The sequence below is a fragment of the Panthera pardus genome, unplaced genomic scaffold, assembly GCF_024362965.1.
Source record: "Panthera pardus isolate Hobbes unplaced genomic scaffold, ASM2436296v1 HiC_scaffold_3, whole genome shotgun sequence".
Lineage (NCBI taxonomy): Eukaryota > Metazoa > Chordata > Mammalia > Carnivora > Felidae > Panthera > Panthera pardus.
The window spans coordinates 29,274,706-29,286,866 of NW_026526876.1; the positions used below are offsets into that span (position 1 = coordinate 29,274,706).

The window sequence follows — 12,161 nt, forward strand, 5'->3', positions numbered from 1 at the left end:
CCTGAGGCATGTTTCTACTGAGCCTCAGTTTTCTCTTCTGTGAATGAGGGATACTCATCCTTCTCTCACAGGATTGTTTTAAGAATGAAATGAGGATAGAGAATGAGATCCTGTGCCAGAGTGAACCAATACAGAGGGGCAGAGGTAGACGAAGGGTGACTTAAGAGTTTCCTAAAGGCACACGGCACTCACCTTTTCTGCTCCACTGTATCAGGGATGTTTGAACTCTCTACTTGCTCTCTTTATTCTGGGTCTCCTGAAGACCCACCCCTCTTTCGTTTGCTTCTTGGTGTCAGTGAAGACAGCTCTGAAGATAGAAAGTGAAACCAGTCCCATAGCATGGTAGATGGGGGTCTGGCTCACCCAAGGAGCCTGCTGGAGTGCTGACCTAGCAGTCAGGAGACCCAGAGCCCAGAGATCTCACATCGTAGATGGTCGTGGTCCTGCCTCTGAGCCATTTCCTGCCTTCCTGAGGCGTTCTAGAACCGACAGGCCTATGTAGGGAGCTTTGGCTTCCTGCAAGGAAAGATGTGCCCGGAACTTTGGCCTGACCCCCACGTCTCAGTTCTGTTTTGTGAATTGTCAAGTGGCAATTCTTCTAGGTTTCTCTGCACTGTTGTCCTTTTGTGACGTTCCTGACACTGTTTTAGGTCACAGTTGTCTCTTGTCTGGCCCTGCTCTGACCTCAGTGTCAGTTTACTTTGTTTTTTCAGCAGACCCTGACTTGGCCAGAGCACCCACTTAATGATAAGCCTCCCTCCCTCCAGTGAATATTATATTCAGTGAATTAGTTGATGAGGCCTCAATGGTCTTCCTCTTCAGATTGCTGAGGCCCAAGCCTTGAGGCCGGCTGAGGGAAGGGCAGTTTTAGGGCTTGAGGCTCTGTCTAGAAGGGCAGGCCCCCGGAATTGCCAGAGGGGATTGGATGCCAGGGTCTCAAAGCCAGCGAGCCTGAACTTGGCCTGCAGGGCTGCGTAGGGTAGCCTTGAAGAAACCCAGCCTCTAGGATCAGGCACGGTTTCAGGACCGACTCTATAGTATGTCCCCTTCTCCCGGTGCCCTGGTGGCCAGAGCATGGAGCTGGTCTCCAGCGAAGGGTCCTGAGGATTCCCAGTGGGTAGGAGCTGGGAAAGTGGTGGAGGGAGAGACAGTCTGATGGGCTGTGGCCAGGGGCTAGTGTTCCTCCTGTCAGTCTGTTGTGCGCTGACCAGAGCTGGTTTCGTGGGGGCCGTCCTCCACACACCTATCTGCCTTTGCATGTCCTTACTTAGGAAGGTCGGCGCTGGGTCCTGTTCACCCTCTGCCGGATCCAGAGGCCAGGGCTTGAATCAGAGCGTCTTTCATCATTTAGGGCCACCCTGCCGTTCTCCATGCCTCACTGTTCGCCTGTAAACCTTTGCTGCCAGACTCAACCCTGATGCTCCCTTGCATCCCGCCACCTGGGCCCCCAGCTGGAGAGCCCTCCTCCCAAGACTTCCCTGCCCCCTCCCCAGCCACCCCTTAGCCCTAGCTCACACCCGCCTCTTCCAGAAGGGTGGATGTCATCCTGGCCGAAGGTGGTAGAGCCCGCCACTGATCAGCCCTGGGATCTTGGGAAGTTCCCTGACCTGGGTCAGCTTTGATTTATCTGGATAATAAAAGAGCTCGCCTAGGGTGGTTACAAGGAATGAATGAAGCAATGTGTGTAAACAGTACAAAATCCATTCATCATGCCTCCATTTGATAACTTCTTTGGGCCATAGGTTTTTGAGAACAGAGACAGCGATGACCTATTTTTTGGTGTCCCTCCATGCTCGGCAGCGTGGTCACTAGAGATCTGTTTAGATGGGAATGTGCCTGCCCAATCCTGGTCCGTCCAAGTGGCTGGGGCGGTCCAGGCGAGCCAACAGCCACCCCCCGAGGCTCAGGTTGAGGCCCCCCCCCCCCACCTAAGCCACCCCCGGGGGGGTGGGGGGGAAGCCAGTGCCCTGAGGGATTTACCTGTGTACTGACTTCAGGTAGTTGAGCGGACTCATTCAGACAGTGGCCTTTGCCTATAAGGCTTGGCCACATCCAACCGGGGTAATAGATACCATTTATCCTTAGTACCGTCAGGCACTGTGCTGGGCGTTTTCCACATTCATAACCTCCGTTTGAGACGTCTGCCGTGGTGCCCCACCTAGCATGCCTAAGTGGTTAGTGGCAAATCGAGATTCGAACCCGTGTTGTTTCCCTTTAGGCGTGTCCCTGTGCTGCTCCAGCTGGACCCTCGTGCCTGGAGGGGAAGCAGCTATGTAGCAAGAGGCCCTCCCTTTGGAAACTTCCTTCAGTTGTGCTTGTCCCTGCCGAGCTGGCAGACATCGGGCTGGCACAGGAGTCAGAGGCTCCGAATGTGAATTGTGAGCCCCTGCTTCCTGGTCCACGTGGGCTCTTGGCACCTCCAGCGGCAGCATCCCCCTCGCACCCTTAGTTCTGTATCCAAATCGGCCCCTCATTCCCTGCTTTTTTGTGCCAGCGTTTGGTGTGGCATACAGAGGCCTCTCCATGCCCTGATTAGGGTGGACCCACCCACGGCACATAGGATTCCCCACCTCCTGAGATTCGAGCCCTCACATTTCTTCTCTTCCCTTGTTTCCTTCCTTAAAATCCACTCTTGGCTTTTACTTTTGAATTCAGAGGCCTTTGCATTGCAGTTTGAGGAAGATGGGCTGACCCGCTGCCTGCTGGGGGGAGGGGGAGAATTGGCTGGGGGTGGTGAGCTGGAACCTGCTCATCTGGCCACGCCGTCTGTCTCTGCAGGTGTCATGTGATTCTCCGAGGGAGCTGCAGTGTGAGCGGAAATGCTCTCGGTGGTGGAGAATGGACTGGACCCCCGGGCTGCCATCCCGGTAGGCAGTCGGAGAGGCTCAAGGGTGGGGAAGGGGGCACGGGACAGCCATGTCATTGGTCTTCCTCACTTTGAAATGAATGAGTACTGTCTGGAAAGCGAGGCCTCGGGCTGAGAAAGAGTTATAGCAGAAGCAGGCTCTGAGGAGACCCTGCCCTTTCTAGAACATCTTATTGGTGATAGAATGGGAATTGATAAAAAACAACGGATTTTAATAGGGGCTGCCTGAAGACCAAGGATTTCTCAAAGGAAGTCATACATATGGGGCGCCTGGGTGGCTCACACGGTTAAGCGTCATGATCGTAAGCGGCTCATGGTCTTGCAGTTTGTGAGGTCAAGCCCTGCATTGGGCTCTCTGCTGTCAGAGCAGAGCCTGCTTTGGATCCTCGGTCCGCTCTGTCTCTGCCCCCTCCCCCACAGGCACATACATGTATGCACATTCTCTCTCTCTCTCTCTCTCTCTCTCTCTCTCTCTCAAAAATAAGTAAACATTAAAAGAAGGGGCAGCTGGGTGGCTCAGTCGGTTGAGCATCCGACTTCGGCTCAGGTCATGATCTCACGGCTCATGGGCTGGAGGCCCGCATCGGGCTCTGTGCTGCCAGCTCAGTGCCTGGAGGCTGCTTCATATTCTGGGTCTCCCTCTCTCTCTCTGCCCTCTCCCTCCCATGCTGTCTCTCTCTGTCTCTCAAAAATAAATAAACATTAAAAAAAAGAAAAAAGAAAAGAGGGCATTAGGGTGGCCTGGGTGCCTCAGACGGTTGAGCGTCCATTTGGCTCAGGTCATGATCTCACGATTTGGGAGTTTGCTGCTGTCACTCCCTAGCCCACTTTGAATCCTCTGTCCTCCTCTCTCTTTGCCTCTCTCTCTCTCTCTCTCTCTCTCTCTCTCTCTCCAGTCAAATAAGCAAACAATAAAAGAAGTATATGACCCATAAGTCATTTGAAAAGATGTCTAACATCAAAAGACTGCATACTGTATGACTTCATTTACACAAAATGTCCAGAATTGGCAAATCCATAAAGACAGAAAGTAGATTAGTAGTTGCTAGGGGTTGAGGGAGAGGGGACTAGAGAGGAGTGACTGCTCATGGGCACAGTGTTCCTTTTTGAGACAATGAAAATGTCCTAAAATTAGGTAGTGGCTGTAGTTTCACTATTCTGTGAACATACCAAAAATCACTGAACTGTATAGTTTAAATGAGTGAATTTTAGGCAATGTAAATTGTGTCTCATTAAAGCTGTTATAAAGAAAAAAAAAAAAAACAGGGGCTCCTGGGTGGCTCAGTTGATGGAGCGTCCGACTTCGGCTCAGGTCATGATCTCACGGTCCGTGAGTTCGAGCCCCGCGTCGGGCCCTGTGCTGACCGCTCAGAGCCTGGAGCCTGTTTCAGATTCTGTGTCTCCCTCTCTCTCTGACCCTCCCCCGTTCATGCTCTGTCTCTCTCTGTCTCAAAAATACATAAACATTAAAAAAAAAAATTTTTTTTTTTAAAAAAAAAAGAACATTCGACTTTTCAAAGAACATTAACATGAACTGTTTTGGGCTAAGATAAAAATAAAACAGTAAAATATTTATCCATAATCCTATCAGCTAACAGTTCAAACCAGGTTTTCTGTATTCCCTCCCAATCCTTTTCCAAAACACATAGGTAATTTTGACATGCTTATACTATGACAGAACTGTCTTTATCTTTCCAAAGGATTTTACATATATGTATTTTATAATTGATTTATGTAACAGACCTTAACGGAATACTTACATGTGTCAGGAACCAAGCCAAGTGTTGAGGATGCAAGAATGAAAAAAAAAAGCAAGTCCTGCCCTCAGAGTAATCCCCCCGCCCCCCAACTCCTGTGCTGTAGGTCAGGAAGTATTCGTTCCGTTTAACAGATGAGGAAATTAAGCTCAGTGAGGTTAAGTGAAATGTCTGTAGTGACCCAGCTGTTGACCAACAGAGCTGAGACTAACATCTGCCTCTGACTGCCAGGTCAAGGATCTTTCCTTTTTTCTTTCTTTCTTTTTAAAGTTTATTTCTTTATTTTAGGGGCGCCTGGGTGGCTCAGTCAGTTAAGCGTCCTATTTCAGCTCAGGTCATGATCTCACGGCTCGTGGGTTTGAGCCCTGCATCAGGCTCTGTGCTGACAGCTCAGAGCCTGGAGCCTGCTTCGGATTCTGTGTCTTCCTCTCTCTCTGCCCCTCCCCCCTCCTCATACTTTGTCTCTCTCTCTCTCTCTCTCTCAAAAATAAACATTAAAAAGATATTTTTAAATAAATAACGTTTATTTTATTTATTTTGAAAGGGAGAGTGAGCATGAGCAGAGGAGGGGCAGAGAGAGGGAGAGAGAGAGAGAGAGAGAGAGAGAATCTCAAGCAGGCTCCACACTGTCAGCACAGAGCCAGATACGGAGCTCAAACTCAAAAACCGTGAGATCATGACCTGAGCTGAAATCAAGAGTCAGATGCTTAACTGACTGAGCCGCCCAGGTGCCCCTAGGATCTTTTTTTTTTTTTGAATTTTTTTTTTCAACGTTTTTTATTTATTTTTGGGACAGAGAGAGACAGAGCATGAACGGGGGAGGGGCAGAGAGAGAGGGAGACACAGAATCGGAAACAGGCTCCAGGCTCCGAGGCATCAGCCCAGAGCCCGACGCGGGGCTCGAACTCACAGACCGCGAGATCGTGACCTGGCTGAAGTCGGATGCTTAACCGACTGTGCCACCCAGGCGCCCCCCTACGATCTTTCTTAATGTGGACCATGCTCCTGTTTTCTTGGTGTTTTTATGGTTCTAAAGTGGCACTTGTTGCCTCTTCATGGAATCGTAGACCCCTAAACAAGGTGGAAAGCTTCACCCCTGCCCTAGATGGATCACCCAGGCTCCCACACCTGTAACTATGATGGAGCCGGTATTTAAACACAAGATTTCTATCGCTATCAAATCACTGAAGTTCGGTTTAAAAAGCAAAACAAAAGAAAAATATACAAATATCTTTGCAAAAAAATAACTATCTCTGGGTGGTATAAGTACGTAATTTTCCTTTTCTCCTCTATGCTTTGTCTCTGTTTTCTTTCTTTTTTTAAAATTTTTTCCAACGTTTATTTATTTTTGAGAGAAAGAGAGAGCGTGCGTGCGTGTGCAAGTGGGGGAGGGGCAGAGAGAGAGGGAGGCACAGAATCCAAAGCAGGCTCCAAGCTCTGAGCTGGCAGCACAGAGCCCGACGTGGGGCTCGAACCCATGAACCGTGAGATCACGACCTGAGCCGAAGTCGGACGCTCAACCGACTGAGCCACCCAGGCGCCCATCTTTGTTTTCTATGATTAGCTTGTGCTAGTTTTGCTGTATACACACCCACAGGTAGACGTGAGCACGTGTGTGGGTGTGCGTGTATTTGGTGATAAGCACTTACCTTCCAGGGGTCACCGCAGGATCTTCTAAAGGCCTGTGTTATGTCTGACACCGACTAGGTCATCAAGAAGAAGCTAGTGGGATCTGTGAAGGCGTTGCAGAAGCAGTACGTGTCCTCGGACACAGTGGTCACTAGCGAAGACGGAGATGCCAACACCATGTGCAGTGCCCTGGAGGCCGTATTTATCCACGGCCTGCATGCCAAGCACATCCGAGCCGAGGCCGGAGGGAAAAGGAAGAAGAGCGCCCACCAGAAGCCTCTGCCTCAGCCTGTCTTCTGGCCCCTCCTGAAAGCTGTCACCCACAAGTGAGATCAGCAGGGGAGGCTTTGCTTTGGGGAGGAGCTTCAGTGTGGGTGACCCTGGGCTCTCCCTCTACAGCTATATGGGAAAGCAGCAGAGATGCTCTGTGTTCTAGAATGGAGATGGGTGAGATAGGGGTTATTGTTAGACCAAGCCTCAAGAGCCCCTCAGCGCACAGGCAATGGCCTGGGGCTGCTCAGGCCCCTGGCTGGTCGCCTTTAGCAGGAGCCGCCTTTTTGCCACACCGTGGCAAAGTTAGGTAGTTGGAACAGAGAATGTGTGGCCTGCAAAGCCTAAAATCTTTACTAAGTGGCCCTTAACAGAAGAGGTTTGCTGACCCTGCCTTGGAATGTTTGAACATCTCTATGCTAAGTATTATATCCTAACAGGCTATGGCATTTTTTAAAGACGTGGAATCCAGATCATCTGAATATCCACCCTGGGACGTTTGCCTCTGCGGCCCTGGCCCTAACTGCCTGGGCTTTGGAGCAAGCAGCTGCTGGCACGTTGCCTCTAAGGGCTATTAAATGCCACCTTCAGCCTGAAGGTGCCTTGTCAGTCTGTATCTTCCTTTTCATGCTGACTGCCGCCGCCCTATCTCAGGTTCTTACCTCACTCCTAGGTGGCAGTGGCTTTCTGATTGTCCCCCTTATCTCATTGTGTCTGTCCTTAGGTCAGGCAGCTGGTCAACATTTATTGAGCTTAAGCTAACCCGAGCTCATTCCCTGAGGCCTGTGGAGCACGCACTCCTATGGGCGAGACGTGCTCAGGGCACTGTGATGGTCAGAGGAAGGGCATTTACATCAGACCAAGGGTTCGGGAACTGAGTTGGGTACATGATCTTATCCCGAGCAGCCCACCCAGAAGTCTGCGCGACTGCGGTCAAGTCATTTCCCGGTGTAAAAACTCTCAGGCTCCCCAGTGCTAGCCTGGAGTCCCATTCACTTCGTTGGGGCCCCGGAATCTGTATCCTGACCAGGTTCCCAGGTGATTCTGACGCACAGCCAGGTGTGGGGACCCTTTCCCCACCTTGCCTCACTGGTTGGATGCTCAAGACCCTGCATCACCTGACTTTGCAACCCAATCAGCCACTCCCCCTCCTCCCCGTGCTGTAACGGGAGTGCTCACCACTCCTGTTACACAGCTGCCGCTTCCCTACCCTTGGTGCCTTTTCTCTGTCAGTCCTTGGTGCCTGAGGTTCCCCTTCCATCTTTGCGGCTTGAAATCCCTCAAGGCCCAGCTCAATGCCTTGCCTGTGCCTAATCCCTATGCCTAATCCCGCAATGCCTTGCCTAAGGCATTGTCCTTACTGCAACCTGGAAGTGATTGCCTTCCCCCCACCCCAGCTCTACTGACAACAGGGTTCACTTCCGTGTGCCCTTGAAAGGTAGTAACCTGGACTGAGGGCAGGACCATGTCTGTATCCTGTATCTTCACAGCTCCAAAGACCTGGCACTTAGGGGCTCATCACATGTATGCCGGATGAGCAGGTGATGTCAAGGGCGCCTGGGGAGTTGAAACTAAAATGGCAATTATCCTGCATGACAGTAACCTTGAAAAAGTGGGGAGTTGTAGCTAAATATTTCTCAATTCCCTGTAGAACACTGCTATCTGAGATATTTTCCCAAGCCTGTATATACTTGCGGTCGTTATTACTGGCTCCTGCTCACCAGTGGATAAAATGATCCTCTGTGATCTGAACTCACTTCTTGAAACAAACCTGTCCTCTCCACCCCCAGGCACATCGTCTCGGAATTGGAGCACCTGATCTTTGTCAGCACGGACGTGGGCCGCTGCCGGGCCTGGCTGAGGCTGGCCCTCAATGACGCCCTGATGGAGTGCTACCTGAAGCTGCTCCTCCAGGAGCCCGCCCGCCTGTGCGAGTACTATCAGCCCACAGCCCTGCTTCGAGACGCCGAGGAGGGCGAGTTCCTCCTCAGCTTCCTGCAGGGACTGACGTCCTTATCCTTCGAGCTCTCCTACAAGTCCGCCATCTTAAACGAGTGGACGCTCACCCCGCTGGCTCTCTCTGGGCTTTGCCCGCTCTCTGAGCTCGACCCCCTCACCACCTCTGGGACAGAACTACAGCGGAAAGAGTCTCTGGATTCAATTTCCCATTCCTCAGGCTCGGAGGACATCGAAGTCCAGCACTCAGGCCATAAGATCCGACGGAACCGGAAGCTCACGGCCTCCTCCCTCAGCCTGGACACCGCCGGTTCATCCCAGCTGTCTTGCAGCCTAAACTCTGATAGCTGCCTACTCCAAGAGAATGGCTCCAAGAGTCCAGACCGTTCCGAGGAGCCCATGTCCTACGACTCCGACCTGGGGACAGCAAATGCCGATGATTCAGACCCGTCTCTGCAAGAGTGAGTGTCCTTCCCCCACTCCTCTCCTCCCCCTGCCTTCCTTCCTTCTCCTCTTCCTCTTTCTCTCCCTCCCTATAGCATGTGATTGCCTGTCACTGAGCATTGACCTCTCTAAGTGCATAAAGGAAAAGGGGATCGTGGCTCTTCCTCAGGGACTGGAGTTGCCGGGACTTGTAACTGGAGGCAACATGGGGCAGCGAGGAGAATGGATTCAGGGAGGGCTCAGAGCTGAATCAGGCTCCAGCTCTGCCCCTGGCTGATCTTCGACCAGTTACCTAATTTCTCTGAGGCTTCGTGTAAAATATTATTGCCTCTAGGGCGGAAACCAACGGTTCGGAGTTAGATATACAACTTCCAAAAGACGCAGTGAAGCCCAGCGCGTCTGGGTGCTCCGCTGCGACCTCCCAGAAGGCCTCTGAAGGACACAGACCCTGAATGAGGCCTGGAGGAGGTGGTGCACAAAAGGGGCCAAGCGAGTGAGTGGAGGAAGAGCACAGGGAGCAATGAACTTGACTAGAGAAGGGACGCTGGGCAGAGCTGTCTCTTTAAAAGAACTTTTTTCTATTTGAGTATTGTTGACACACGGTGTTATATTAGTCTCAGGTGTACAAGGTAGTGAGTCACCATCTCTCTATGTTGTACCATGCTCACCCCAGCAGAGCCTTCTTCGTTCAGGCCCTTTTTAAACACTCATTTTGTAATAGATTTATTTTTATGGTAAGAAAAAAAAGTCTACCTACAGTGAAACGTCTTCTCCACCTTTGTAACCATAATTATTAATTCCTTACATCTTTCTTTTTCTTTTCTTTAAAGTTTATTTATTTATTTTTGAGAGAGAGAATGAGCAGGGGAGGGGCAGTGAGAAAGGGGGACAGAGGATCTGAAGCAGATTCTGTGCTGACAGCAGAGAGCCCAACGTGGGGCTCGAACTCACGAACCGTGAGATCATGAGCTAGGCTGAAGTCAGACATTTAACTGACCGAGCCACCCAGGCACCCCCTTTACATGTCTTTTTCTGATGTTTCTAAATGCATCTAACAGATATGAATAGATCTGTTAATAACTGTTAATATCTGTTAATAGATCTGTAATAGACTTTTAAATGTCTTTTATATTTCTTATCTCTGCCCCATCCCCACAAAGCTATTATAAATATACTGTTTGATACCTTGTCTTAGAAGAGATCAGGATTTTTGTTTTGGAGCTTCATATCAGTTTCTTAATTTTTTCCCCCCTATGGCATGTGTTTCCATTGTATGAATGTACCTTAGTTTATTTGACCAGCCCTGTATTTACTGGACACTGGAGTTCACTCTTTCTATAAATAACCGTGTGTATGTGATCTTTGAATTCTATGCAACTATCTCTGTTCAGTAAAGTCCCAGAAACAGAATTGCTGAGGCAAAGGATAAATGAATCTACAATTTTCATAGATAATCGCCTGTTTACACTCTGTCAGGAATGTACCTGTGCCCCCTCGGCCTTGTAGGCAGAAGGTATTATCAAACTTTTGGATATTTGCTCATCTAATAGGTAGAACATGATAAACTTTTTTTTCAAGTTTATTTACTTGTTTTGAGAGAGAGAGAGAGAGACAGCAAGCGAGCATGAGTGGGGGAAGGGCAGAGAGAGAGGCGGGGGGAGAGAGAGAGAATCCCAAGCAGGCCCCTCGCTGTCAGTGCAGAGCGTGATACAGAGCTTGATCCCAGGAACTGTGAGATCATGACCCAAGCCAAAATCAAGAGTCGGGCTGGTACGGAGTGAGCTTAGAAGACATCTGTGAGGAAACAAGGCCATTAGGGCAGCCATCTTGCCCAAGCAGCAGCCTGTGGGTGGAGGAACCTAGCCTTTGCTCTCAGGAACATACACCTGCTTTCAGGGGAAAGATACACATGCACACACCCACCACACACACACACATGCACACGGTGACAGAAATAGCCCCATTCTGTGTTTTCATGGCATTGATAGTTTTTTTTTCCAATGTTTATTTATTTTTGAGAGAGAGAGAGAGAGAGACAGAGTGAAAAATAAGCCACTTACATATTCAAAAGACTCATCAGCCCAAAGCAGGATAAATACCAAGAAAACAACACCTATTCGCCTTATAGTCAAGCTGGTAAAAAAAGCAAAGATAAAGAGAAAACTTAAAAGCAACTGGAGACCATCCTGAGACAGTTTGAGCAACAAAATAATGATGGCCCTGCATTATGACTTGTGGAATAAAATAAATATCCACGAATTCATACTGATATAAGTAAATAACTGAAATTTTATTTTATTTATTAAAATGTTTTTAACATCTTTATTTTTGAGAGAGAGAGAGAGCATGAGTGGGAGAGGGGCAGAGAGAGACAGAGACACAGAATCCAAAGCAGGCTTTAGGCTCTGAGCTGTCAGCACAAAGCCCAATGCGGAGCTCGAACTCACAAACTGTGAGATCATGACCTGAGCCGAAGTCGGGTCGTTTGACTGACTGAAGCACCCAGGCGTCCCAATAATTGAAATTTTAAAATAAGAGAAAAGGGGCAACTCTTCCTTATTGTGGAACTCCAACTGCTAGCAGTGAAAGGAAAAAAAGGAAGTAGAGATCACTCTTAATCAAACACCATGGGACCGATAGCAGTCAAGAACCATTAACAGGTGCTAAAATTATTGAAAGTATGAACAAAAACATATTTGTATAGAATTGAAGTGTCTTTCCATAAAACATTTATTAATTACAAAAAGGAAAGCAGTAACTTTATGGTGAAGAAGTCTGGCACACACCACCTGAACCATGTGACCGAGGTTAACATTGTGGTTAACATTGACCGAGGTTAACCAATGACCGAGGTTAACATTGTAAGTAACAAGACATACTGTCATCAGGTACCACCTGATATGACGTGTCCACGAGTACATCATTACTGTGGTATTCTGTCTAGAATCCCTCAATACAATCATGAGAAAACATCAGACCATCCCAAACCGGGAAACATACTGTAAAATAACTGGCCTAACAATTGACACAAAAGTGTCAAGGTGAGGAAAGAAATAGGCTGAGAAGATGTCACGTTGGATCCTGGACTGGAAAAAGGACCTTAGTGGGAAGATTGGCAAAATCCAAATACTGTATCTCGATTCGTTAATACTATTGTGTCTATGTTAATTTCCTGCGTCTGATAATTAGGACTTGGTAATAAGATGTGGACATTAGAGGAAACCGGGTGAAGGATTGGA

The 12,161-nt window shown here is 49.0% G+C and overlaps 1 protein-coding gene across 6 annotated transcripts in view; it reads left to right on the forward strand.

Annotated features, from left to right (window-relative positions):
* LOC128774281 (pleckstrin homology domain-containing family M member 1-like) overlaps window positions 1-12,161 on the forward strand; it is a 31,894-nt gene that overhangs the window by 3,081 nt on the left and 16,652 nt on the right. For all 6 annotated transcript variants that reach the window (XR_008418834.1, XM_053893135.1, XM_053893139.1 and 3 more), the window contains 3 exons: window positions 2,779-2,867; window positions 6,331-6,578; window positions 8,313-8,939. Coding sequence is in view for 5 of the 6 variants with exons in the window: in XM_053893135.1 (XP_053749110.1) it covers window positions 2,820-2,867; window positions 6,331-6,578; window positions 8,313-8,939 (923 nt within the window). In the remaining variant the exon portion in view is untranslated. The remainder of the gene's footprint in view (window positions 1-2,778; window positions 2,868-6,330; window positions 6,579-8,312; window positions 8,940-12,161) is intronic.